This window comes from Pyxicephalus adspersus, chromosome 4 (genome assembly GCF_032062135.1).
Source record: "Pyxicephalus adspersus chromosome 4, UCB_Pads_2.0, whole genome shotgun sequence".
NCBI classification, from domain to species: domain Eukaryota; kingdom Metazoa; phylum Chordata; class Amphibia; order Anura; family Pyxicephalidae; genus Pyxicephalus; species Pyxicephalus adspersus.
Genome location: NC_092861.1, coordinates 12,297,376 through 12,310,809, shown reverse-complemented (window position 1 = coordinate 12,310,809; position 13,434 = coordinate 12,297,376). Strand labels below are relative to the sequence as shown.

At 39.5% G+C, this 13,434-nt stretch overlaps 1 protein-coding gene across 3 annotated transcripts in view; it reads right to left on the bottom strand.

The window, feature by feature from the left end:
• Window positions 1-13,434, bottom strand: part of RUNX2 (RUNX family transcription factor 2) — a 68,305-nt gene that overhangs the window by 16,846 nt on the left and 38,025 nt on the right. For 2 of the 3 annotated variants that reach the window (XM_072407407.1, XM_072407408.1), the window contains 2 exons: window positions 8,176-8,349; window positions 920-1,081 (listed from right to left, as the gene is read on the bottom strand). In XM_072407407.1, coding sequence (XP_072263508.1) covers window positions 920-1,081; window positions 8,176-8,349 — 336 coding nt within the window. The remainder of the gene's footprint in view (window positions 1-919; window positions 1,082-8,175; window positions 8,350-13,434) is intronic. The other variant, XM_072407409.1, reaches the window with a different exon arrangement.

Genomic DNA, 13,434 nt, shown 5'->3' with positions numbered 1-13,434 from the left:
CAATACATGTAACAAAAGGATATGTTTTTGTAATAGGGTTGGCTGGGCTCTGTAATGTTTCCAGACAACAAAATAACATTATTCTGAGCGGGGTATTTATTTGCCGGCTTGAAGAAACACAGCAAAGCTAACATAGGCCATTAGGGTGTGACAGTGACAATTGTCTTTACATTGCCCACGCAGTAATGTCATTACCAGTGTAGAACAACGTTTCCATCAATGAACAATGTGTCTCTTCACATCATAACTATTGGCCAATAATGTCAGCTTGGAAATAACAGAAGCTGAGATTTTAATCTGCAGCATTGTGGGGTTTTCCTTAATGTGGACCTGTCGGACTTCCAAAGAATAAATGGGAAATATTGCCTATAAGGTTAGCTACAGACAATAGGCAGAGAAGGACAGATTTAGAAAGAGTTTTTTCCAAAGGTAATGAGGATTCCTGCCTACAAGATTGTAAAGTTTGCAAATGCAAAGGTGGAGAGAGTATCAGAATGATGCTTCCATGAACAAAAAATAGGTTTTGTATACAAGTGTAAAATATGGGTACAGGTGGGGCAAAGGCTGGGATCAGAATGCAATGGGCTATCTCTATAGACAGGATGATTGTCCCTATAAACTATAAACCTTTATTTAACTACACATTGCAAATAGAAATATTGTAACCAACCAATAACAGAATATCCAGGACCAAACATAATACATTTTGAACATCAGGGATCAGCCAACGGCCCACTGTACCGAACCAAGGACTCAAAGTAGCCATTTTCGCTGAAAAAAGGGCTACTGGGGGAGTAAAAAGTACTTTATAGGGAAGTAGTGGCTTTTGAAACTATTTTTACTTTTCCAATATTTTTTCATTTAGATCCTTTAAAAATTAGTGATGGGAGGAGGTATGATAGAGCCGATGGGCACTTACCTGAGAGGCGTCTAGGCACATCTGAGATAGCTGGAAGTCCGGTTCCTCGGCTGGAGGACAGGGGTGTTGTGGAGTGAATGGACGGAGAAGTCATCTGGCTCAGGTACGATGGATAGGATTGGTCGTAGGACCATGGAGGGGATGACTGCGCTTGCCTTGGGTCTGCAATCAAAAAAATCAGAAAGTGCTCATTCTATTAACTGTTTTTATGCTATGAAATCACTAATCATCAGCTCATACTATACATACACTGGATGAACATAGCACCAGTACAGTAGTTCTCCTGTCTACCCAAATTCATAAGGTCACTTGTCCATGATTTGATTTGGTAAAATCTTCTCAACAAGGCTTTGATATACACATCCCAGCATGTTTGCACTCATGGAAGCACCACATAAATAAATGGGAAGCAGAGCAAATGTATGGGTTGAGAAGATGGGACCTCATTTATTTAAGCTCTCCAGTCCTGGAAACGATACACTTTCATCAGTAAAGCTGGGTGATCCAGCAAACCTGGAATGGATTACTTCAAAGGCATTTGCTATTTGCTAACGTATGTTTTAAGTCCTGGACCAGATCCATTCTAGGTTTGCTGGATCATCCAGTTTCATTGATGAAAGTGTATCCACTCCAGCCTTGGAGAGCTTTAATAAATCAGGCCTATTGTGACAAATGTCTCTAGTCAGCTGTATGTAACCAAATGTGGACAGGTAACTGGTAGAGGACTATCAGGGTGCTGACTTTTCTTCCAGTTCTGCAGTGATACATAGCCATAGTTCTTCACTGCTCCCCATTACAATACACACAATTTAGTTTAGTTGACTCACTGAAGACAATGCATTCGTTGTCTATCTTATATCACCAGATGTTGATAACTTAGGAATAGTAATCTTTCCAGTATCTATTTTCCAATTGAAACAAAAAGCATTTAATATAATAGCAAGCCTGAATGTCTCATGAAAAATTGTTATAAATCTGCATAAAAATACCTCGGAATGAAGTGCTCTCTAAAAATACATAGCCCCTTCCCCTCCTAGCAGTGTGAATAATTATTCATTAAGTGTGAAGACATTTTTGAATACAGGTCCGATTTAAGGCTAATCACTGTGCAGTGCGGAGTATAGGGCGATGAGCGGAAATTTCCTCTCACCCTGTTTTCTTCTCCATCTGGCAGGGTGAGGCCCGGCTGCAGATTTGGCAGGGAGGACATCTGTGTCATTTCCATAAGTCATATTGTTTGCTTTATTTCATTCTTATTTCCTAAAATTTCTGTCCAAAGGAAATCCAAACTAAACAGCTTGTTACATAGCCAGCATGTGCAAGAGATTAGTGAGCCGGTCCATGCTTTTTATGGGTCAGTATAATGGGGTCTGGTTTAGTCATTGACCTGTACCCAACAAACTACTGGACAGTCATAGAATACGGGGAGGCTGCACCGGGATCCCATCCAACCTATGACATTTCTTGGACAGTTGGTAAAAGGATTAAAGGTACTTTTCCTGTTGGACAGAGTATTGCTTTACTCACTCCTCTTCTGGTTAATGTTGAAATTGGATGACGGAGCGTTTCTGACAAACCTATTTAAGGCAGCAGTACCAATATTAGTTCTTGGTTCTATCTGTTTTTTATGTGGTTTATCTGAAAACCAGACAGTGTAATAAAAGTCGCCAAATCCCTTTTGAAAATGGAATAACACGATGACCCAAATCCTCTTGTATGAGAAAAAAAGAGAAAAAGTCCAAATCCTGGTCAAAAATGTGCCATGACTAACATCCAAACGTTCTTTATTAACAAAGTGTAATTAAGTTAAATCTTATGTCGTGTTTTTGCAGATGACAAATCTTAGTTGTCAAGAGAAGAAAGTTCCTAAAATCACCCCACACACATATATACCCACACCAAGTCACTACTATAAAATATATTAGCAGATGTTAGGCAGCATGGTGGCTCAGTGATTAGCACCCTGGCCTTTGCAGCATTAGGTCCCAGGTTCAAATCTCAGGCAGGTTCTCCTTGTGTATGTGTGGGTTTCCTCCAACATTCTGAAAACATGCAGTTAGGTTAATTGGCCTCCCCCCAAAATTGACATTAGACTGTGTTAATGACATATGACTATGGTAGGGACCTTAGATTGTGAGCTCCTTTGAGGGACAGCTAATGACATGCCTATGGACTTTGTACAGTGCTATGTAATATGTTGGCACTATACAAATACTGTGTAATAATGGGACACATCTATTTATTTTACTGTACAAAGGTTAAATTAGATTAGGTGGATGTATTATTCCCATAAAGTATTAATTATATCTTTTTACCTTCCATTGCTGGTATATAGAGAACAGTTGGTTATTTTACAATAAAATGTTAGAGATCACAGTAAATAATATTCATGTGCACTGAGCTAGTGACATAAAACATTCAGATGGTGCACGCAAAAGACACGCATGATGCTAAATTTTCTGTCGACTACAAAAAGGCGCACAGGTCCTCAGTGAGCTACAAACAGCTTCTTCCTGTGTGTGCTGCAAAACTGTGATACACCAAGCTTCAAATATCAACTCTGCAAGTTATCTTGTTCCAAATAAGTTTACTGGTGACTTTGAAGAACAGCCCTTGTGCCTGTGTGCAGCACATGCTAACGATCTGAGCTCCTTTTATCTTGCTGATGACAAGTTGAGCAAGGCAATGACAGAAAAATGCAAAGATACAAAACAACACAGTGTACTTTAACTCCACATTTTCCAGCGATGTTGTATCATCTTATACATTGTGTAATACCACAACAAGACTGTGAATGGATAATAATGGATGCATCGGAAGACTAAGTGCAAACAAACCAACACTGAACAGCGATACCAGGTTAGCTGTATACAACCATATTCTAGAGGTTTCTAAACAAATCAAATGGATACAGAAAAGTATGCATGGTAGACATTGGCACATAGATCTTCTATGGCACATCCAACCACTCACAGGGAAGCTTCCCAAGGTGGACTTAACTACTCCCATTGAAGTTTGTTCATGTCAGACAAAAACACAGACAATGGGCCTGATTTATTAAAACCCAGTGAAGCTGGGTGATCCAGCAAACCTGATATAGATGTTGTCAATGTACTTTGCTATTTGCTAGCAAATGCTTTGAATCCTGGACCAGATCCATTCCAGGTTTGCTAGATCACCCAACTTCACTGACGAAAGTGTATTCTCTCCAGCCTTGGAGAGCTTTCATAAATCACGGCCAATGTGTCCATTGCACACCCAGCACCAACAAGGTAGACCCTAACTATGGTATGGAAGTTGGTGCATGGTTGACACTTCCACTAACATAGAAGCTTATCCAAGGTAGTCCCACACACTGGCATGGAAACTTACTCATAGTAAACCATTAATATAGGAACTTTATCATGATAAACCCAGCCACTGACATGGAAGCTTGCCTATGGTGGATCCAAACATTCACATGAAGGTTTATTCATGATAGACCCTAACTATGTAATGGAAGATGGTGCATGGTTGACTCTTCCACTAACATAGAAGCTTATTCATGGTAATCCCATAAACTGGCATGGAACCTTACTCATAGTAGACCATTAGTATGGGAACTTTATCATTACAAACCCAGCCACTGAAAAGAAAGCTTGCCCATGGTAGATCCAAACCTGAAGGTTTATCCATGGTAGACCCTAACTATGATCTGGAAGCTGGTGCATGGTTGGCTCTTTCATCAACATAGAAACTTATCAATGGTAAGCCCAAAAATCAGCATGGAAGTTTACTCATAGTAGACTACACCATTATTATGGTAGCTGTTAATATGACAATCCTAACCACTGGCAAGTATGCTTGCCTATGGTAGATCCAACCATTGGTTTATCCATGATAGACCACACCACAGAAGTTTCGCTTATAGATCTAATCATTGACATGGACGCCTATAGCATACTTAACCCATGACAGAAGTTTGCCCATAGCAGATCCAACCACTGACATGTAAAGATGACTATGTTGACTACAGTCAGCAGCTGACATGGGAGCTTGCCAACAAAAGGTCAAACCACTGACATAAAAGCCTGCCATGGTAAACCCCATTTTTGACATGGAAACTTGACTATGGCAAAGCATCAACATGGAAGCTTTTGGATGGTATACTCAAACTCTGACATGGAATCCTACCATAAGTTAAGCCAATTTCTATTTATTCTTCCCCAAGTTAACACTTTAACTGTGATGACCAAAATGCTGAAACAAGTTTGTAGGAACCATTCTATTCATAGAACGGGTCATAAACATAACCCAGAACTTTTTTTTGTTTTACCACAGGCTGGAATCCAGCCTAGCGAATACTCTTCCCTATAATGTATCAAGAATAGTAGCAGTGGGTGGAATATTTTGCCTAATTGTTTATTAATGTGGTAATCAAGGTTCCCTAAAATTCTACCACACCCTTTAAACAAATAATTTGTAGTTCCCAGGCTATTCTAAGTGATCGGGAAGTCTTTTTATTAGAGTAATTCTTGAATATCTGCCAAGACTCTTTGAAATATTACTGTGAGCATAAAATAACAAAGCTCATCCATGTCTAATTAATAATCATTCATCTATGAGTAATGCAAAACATAGAACTTTTAATGAATACAAATCAGGATATCGGTTTTGACATTTAAGGCCACAAAAATCACCAAATATAACCAATTACCATTGGAAGTAAAGTGAATGAAATATAGAGAGGACAAAGAATGCCAAAGGAACTCAGCTCATGAACCAAGGTTGGCTTGGTCTGTTAACTCCAAGGATATCAACCATCTTTAACACGTCAGATGATTCTCGCCCAGTTATCATTTAAGAGTAGTATCTACGAGAATCTGACGTGTGTACAGCACTTTCTAACAACAAAAGTCTTACATGTATACGCAGTATTAGCCCACTTGTAAGATTCTGGAAGTAAAAAGGGCATTGGAATTGGACAGACAGTGCCTACTACACTTTAATATTGCAGAAGCACAAGAGAGAAGTGATTAAAAGTCCAATATACCCAAATATACCCCTAACCCCCCGTTGCCCCTTCTGATGATATTCCAGATACTCCTTTTTCTGTGACATTATATTTTGGCTTGTACCCTTCTAACATTGGCATGTGGAAGGAGCTCAGCTCCTATTCCTACAACACACATTGTACATATGATGCATTGCTATCACTATCTGTAAAATGTGATTTATGATACATTTTAGTAAACTAAATGTCTTTCAGTTAGGGGTTTCATTTTACCTTGAGTTGGATGGAGTGGGTGCTAATTTACCAAGAAATAAATAACGTAACAAGATGTTCTTTGATTGTATCTAATGATGAATGGTTGATAAGTGGTGGAACACTGACAGCTTTCTAAAAGTCACATCTGAAAACTAGTTCACAAGGCCTTGACCTAGTTTTAAATATGTGAAGAAATAAATTCTTCTAGGAAAGATATGTTTTTACAGTCTGTACATTTTCATTAACAGGACAGGAGAAATTCAGTACTTTGCTAAACATGCTCACAAATATGAGACAATTGGGTGGTCTGATATGGAAACAATCATAGGTCTATGATATTCTGCAACATTAATAATGTAAGAAGAATGTATGATGTGTGTCCATATTTAATGTACAGTGCTGCGTAATATGTTGGCGCTATAAAAATCCTGTTTATTAATAATATTATGTTTGTATGATGTATGTATGATCATACATGTATTTCCCTGCCCACTCACTACTGCTTTGTTTTTGTTTTCTGAGAAACCAGCAATGTCCTCCTACTTTTTACTCCTTCCTCCATGCAAATGTACTCTTGGTAAATCTTGGTAAATTAAGTGTGTGCTTAAGGATATTCCCTGATTGCACTGTTATATTAGACTGCCATCTAATGTTTATGGCAAGCTATAGTTTGACTTGTCCTGTAAGTGGCTGTATCTCATTGGTACTCTGGCACAGGAGAATGAACAAATTTCTTAGGTATTGATCCTATTGGGAGTTGGGGCGGAAGGTGAAGAAGGTGCATTAGCCAGATGATCCATCAAAAGTTCTCATAAATATAAATGGCCAGTTGGTGAATAAGGCCACCAGTGTCTTTCCAAAACCTACCTTTGGGAAGGATGACCCATTCAGAGGGACAATCTTGTAAATATGTATTCCTAATCAAAGTTTGTTCATTTCCTGCTGAGGAAGGTGGAAGCTTTGATGTATGAGCCAAATAGGCTTATTTGCAACTATATATAAATATATATAGAGAGAGAGGAGAATAATAGTTTTAGTGAGAACCTCTTCCTAGTTCATGACCCCCATTTCCACATGCTTATTGTATCAAGGATAGTCTTTGCTTCATTGGGGTCTCCACACCTGAAGTTTCGATGAATGCTTCCCTTTCTAGCTACCAGTGCCAGAAACATGTTAAAAGAGTGTTCAATTTTTTTGGTCGGGTGGTAAGAAATTGTAGGTGGGTGGCAGCCCCTGTATTGTGACCCAACTCTTCAGTAACCACACAAAAACAGGTGGGTGGTCACCGAAAAATGCCGGATGCTGCCCCCAGCTAAAAGGGGGCTGGGGAGAACACTGTAGGATGGCACAGTACAGTACAGCAGAGCTTACAGTCCTTTCCATTCTCAGAATAATTTATGGTGGAGTATATATGACAATAAAATGAAAACAGATTTTAGAAACATGCATATAGTGTTTTTAAATCCATACATTACTGGACTGTAATATTGCAAGATCAGGACCCCCACCACCTCTATTGTTTCTGTCTTTCCTGTAATGGTTATTACTATTATGATTAAACAGGATTTGTATAGCGCCAACATATTATGCAGCACTGTACATTAAATAGGAGTTTCAAGTGACGGACAGATACAGACAGTGACACAGGAGGAGGAGAGGACCCTGCCACAAAGAGCTTACAATCTAAGAGGTGGGGAATATCTGAACACATTACTGTATTGCAGTGTGTTATTTTTAAACTTTACATTATTGATGTATTTATTTTCCAGTATCAGTAGGTATTCTTACTGTATAGGTATGAAGTGTTACTGTATTGTCACCCATTATTTTCTGTATTGTACTCTGTTGAGCACTATGGAAAATGATGGCGCTTTATAAATAATAAAAAAATATAATTAAAGGGTAGATCCGCCTGCAGTTATGTTTCAAACAATACATAAGACATCTAATCTGTATTCTAACTAAAAGAGGCTATAAAAAAATAAAATAAAGTAAGTCTGCCCCTTACCTGCAATCTGACTCTGTCCTTGAGGATTATAAGGACTTGGTGCAGAGTTCAGGGAGGGCCGAGGACTCTGGGTAGGGACACCCACTCTCATACTGGGATGAGGGATGCGCCCTAAATCACTGAGACGCTCAGAGAACAAACTAGGTTTAGAGTCATCGAGCTTCTGTCTGTGCCCTAGAAATAGCAAATCATAAAATGAGAGTTATTAATATTGTCAGTGAGAATCCTTCCATACAAAGAACATAACACCTGTCTGAGAGAAGGGCTCTAATCAATTATACAGAATAACTTCTAGGTCTATCAAATGTCACATGGGTTACAAAAAGAGAACTATAACTGATATATCAGAACAGACAGGCATTAGCAGTAAAGTCTGCACTGGGACAGTCCCTCGGATACCCATTTGTAAGGCTGCAAGCAATCCATAAATATTCTCGTTTAGAGTCCAAAGACATTGGGCAACTCCTTTAGAAAACTACAAGTTAATTGGGCAACAGTGTCATAGTCACTTCAAAGATCTGTAACATAAAATAACTTATTTAAAGAGGAAATAAACTGAAAAGTGCCAAAGGGCAGTCCGATCTATCCGGAGGTGTCTTGCATTGGGTCCCACGTGGTCAAGGAGTTGGCGCTCCGGGTGCCACCATCTTCTCCTCTTCTTCCGGGTTCTTCATCCTACGTCACCCAACCAAGGCGCGAGATCGGTTGACGTAGGATGGAAGAGAAACTTGCCGATCTAACTGCGCATGCCTGAGATTGGCAAATTTTTCTCTTTGCACGAAAAGGCTCCTTCTGTGCATGCCCGAGATGCAGAAGGAGCACCCAAGATATCTACGTCACGCATCCCAGGAGGCTTTGCTCCCCTATTCATTTTAGAGGGCGGTGATGCACCCTTTTTTTTTTTTTTTTTTTTTATAAAAACAACTTATAAAAATAAAAAAACAAACAACAGAATTTTAACCTTATATAAAAAGCTTGTCCACCCTTTTATGTAATGTGAAATTTCTGAGTTTAGGTACGCTTCAATTTGATGCAAACTATTCAGTTAAATCAGAGCTGGCTCTTTAATAAAAGCTCAGCTGGAAGTCAGTCTGGGAAATAACAGCATGTGTAATTCCCAAATCTGTTTTCCAGTATGTTTGCTATTATGTCAGTTTTCTTAATCATGGTAAATCCGTTTCTGAATATTGTAAGTAATTTCTTACCTGGAGATTATCCCAATACCAACACTTCCTATTGTAGAGGGACGATGCTAAATTATAACAGCATTGTCAATAGGCAGCACAGTTTTTTACCTCTAGTCTGAATGCAAAGTGTAAAGTTTATTTCTTTTTATCCTCACAGAAAGTTGGGAGGTTATGTTGGGTATTTTTGTTTTGTTTATTGGTGTTTTTTTTTACAAAATGTAGGGTCTCTCTAGGCACAAAGAGACTTATATCTCCTGCTGTGACATCCGTCCCAATCATTTTTGTGCTGTTCACATTAACTGATAAAAAGCTGCGGTCTCCTCTGCCTAGCTGATGCCAGATGATAGTTACATGCATGTTTCTCATAGAGCTTCAGGAGGAAGTCCGATAAATGCCTTTTGCAGTAAACACCCCTGAGTGAGTGATAGGGTCCCCTCGCACACTGGTGCAAGTATTACAACAGGGAGGATGAATATACCAACAGGAGACAGCAGGGTCTCTTGTGGTTTGCAAACAGGAAATGTGTAAAGCAAAGATCAAGCAAGGTCCCAGCCTGAGCAATAAAAACACTGAGGACTCACAGGCCAAACAAAAACTACAGCTGTTACAGCAGCCACTGCAAACAACCTAACTCTAGTTAGGGGAACTACAGGGATCAGCATGCACTCCCAGCCATCATTGCGTTTTGATATTTACACTTTTTTTTATACTAGTTTAGTTTAATATAAAATGTATATCTTTTTATTCTCAATGCTTTTCAAAGTGCACTGAACCAAGCATGTCAGTTTCCTCCCAATACACAAAGAATACACAAAGAGAGAGTTTTAGTTGCTGCAAGAATACTGGACAACACTAAGGAATCCAACACAAACATGGGGAAAACATGCAAACTCTATACTGGCAGCATCACTGAAATACGTATGTAGGGGTCTGCCTTTTTTCTATCTGCTTGCTGAGTTGTAACTTTGTAAATAGAAAATAAAGTTGTTGAAGTTTTCCTGCCCCTGATAGTGGCTTGGGAAACCCCATCAGGAGTTAGAGAAAGGCAGGAGATACAGGGTCAGAGATGAGAACATGTGCTCAGCCAGGATGGATCTCTGCATCCCCTTTTTTAGAACACACTGACTGCCTTGCCTTTATGTAGTGCATTATTATAATAATTCCCTCTGTAGTATTGGGGTATATGTGATATCTTATCAGAGATCAGAGACCCTGTCCTGGGTGGAGGCACTGCCAACTTTATTATTATCCTCACTCTTCCATATAGCGAAGGCTCAGGATCCTCTTTGTTATCTACAGGTTAGCGCCATAGCTTGTTTTGTGGGAGTCATTTACATTACCCCCCCCCATAACAGGGCTACACGTATTACATATAAGAGAAAATGTATTGGATTCTTTCTTTCTTTTTCCTTTTGCTTAAACTATTTGCAATGACAGTCAAATTGCGTGCTCTGGTTTAAATTAAAGCAAAATGTGTGGGCCCAAAGAAAGAGTAGAGACATCTATCAACAGGATGATCAGTGAATCATACACTGACAGTCATAAAGCAGTGAATGTAATAAGGTACAGTAATATACAGTAATATAGTACAGGCAACCCCATGCTCCAATGTCTTCCTAATTACAGTACAATGCAGTGCAAATATCTCCCATTGTATATAGCACAGTACAGGCATCCCCTGCACCCCATGTCTTCCTAAATACATAGCACAATATACAATACAATGCAAATATCTCCCACATCCCACTGTATATAGCACAGTACAGGCATCCCCTGCACCCCATGTCTTTCTAATTACATAGTACAGTATACAATACAGTGCAAATATCTCCCACATCCCACTGTATATAGCACAGTACATGCATCCCCTGCACCCCATGTCTTCCCACTGTATATAGCACAGTACAGGCATCCCCTGCACCCCATGTCTTCCTAATTACATAGTACAGTATACAATACAGTGCAAATATCTCCCACATCTCACTGTATATAGCACAGTACATGCATCCCCTGCACCCCATGTCTTTCTAATTGCATAGTACAGTATACAATACATGCAAATATCTCCCACATCTCACTGTATATAGCACAGTACAGGCATCCCCTGCACCCCGTGTCTTTCTAATTACATAGTACAGTATACAATACAGCACTGTATATAGCACAGTACAGGCATCCCCTGCACCCCGTGTCTTTCTAATTACATAGTACAGTATACAATACAGTGCAAATATCTCCCACATCTCACTGTATATAGCACAGTACAGGCATCCCCTGCACCCCGTGTCTTCCTAATTACATAGTACAGTATACAATACAGTGCAAATATCTCCCACATCCTACTGTATATAGCACAGTACATGCATCCCCTGCACCCCATGTCTTCCTAATTACATAGTACAGTATACAATTCAGTGCAAATATCTCCCACATCCTACTGTATATAGCACACAATACAGGCATCCCATGGACCTCATTGTCCTCCTCATTAAACAGCACAGTATATATTATACAGTATAGTAGCAGCAATACCCGAGAGATATTCTCCAATGGTAAATCCTCAATTATATGCATATGAAACAATCCTGGAGGTCCTCTCCAACATTTTATTGTGAAAGAGAATTACAACTACATGATATCACGTTTCTCGTACAGAATTTCCTCCAGCCAGCAAAAAGTTTTTTTCTATTCAATGGACTTGAGACCCAAGCAATGCCAAGCTACAAGGACGGACATAGCAGTGTGCAAATTGTGCCACTAGACAAGGGCCCAGGACACTCCTCAGCCAGTAGGGGCCCCACTACAGCTTGCATGGTACTATGTCCACATGCATGGGCACCCTTCTTTTCTCTGGCTGTTAATTTATTGTTATTATTATTATTATTAATAATATTATTATTATTATTATTATTAATAAACAGGATTTATATAGCGCCAACATATTACTCAGCCCTGTACATTACATAGGGATTGCAAATGACAGACAGTAATGAAATTGATATATACTGTACTGCTTCCACTTCACTTCTAAAAGGAATCCAAGCCTGATGTATTTTAGCATATCAAGGCATGTGATAATGGGTGCAAACACATGAAAATCTACTTGTATACTATAAAGTTTTATATGTAAACTAATCTTAAACAATCATCTCTTGGTGTGCCATGGACAATAGATTGCACTTGGCTGCATAATCCTACCATACATTTAGTAGTCTAACTGTAGGAAAGTCCGATGACCTTGACACTGGGGTTAGGGCTACTGTATATGGCATCTCTGGTTGGTCACATGTTGGATGAGTACATGGTGTTTTTATTTTTTACAATATTTTATTGCTAGTTTTGAATGAATTTCCAGTAGAAAAATTTTGGAGAGGAATATTAGGGACCAAAGAGGGAGTGCTTGGAGTAATATTCTGCTCCATTGGCCAGGAATGACTGCAGGATACCGGCTCTTGTAGTTTTATGATGATTGACAGTTCATTCATAAAACCCAAAGTGCACCAGCTAGCCAAAGCACAGGCATTATTACCAATTGCCACTGGGATCAGTCACCTGGTTTTGTTAAAAAGTTGTCGGTGAAACATATGTACGCTGGCTGTGTTCCTAGACCTCACCATTGTTTTTAGACCCATGGAAAGCCCGATTCCTCACTCCTGCCACACAAATGAGATTTCAGGAAAGTAAAAGTACTGCAGATTTTTAGTCCAAGGAAAATAACTGCACAGACAATCCCGGCTGATTGCTTTCAGCACAGCTTAACCTGTGTGGTCCATATGTGCTCATTGACACCTTGGGGAAACACAAAACTATTCTTATAAGCGTGTAATTAATGTTCGGCCTGGGATGAAGATGAATGCTCAGTAAGATTAGCACCTGTCACGTTAAATACGCCGTCACCTGGAACATGCTGAGCAATGCAGGGAAAGGGAGCTGGGAGGAATGCTGGCAATAGCTTCATCGCCTTTACTGGCTGCACCAGGGGGATGGAGTGAGGCAAGGTACTCTGAAGGAGAAAATAACTATCAGCCTTACATTTAATCCAACAAGCTTAATTTGTAACTCTAGCTCTGCT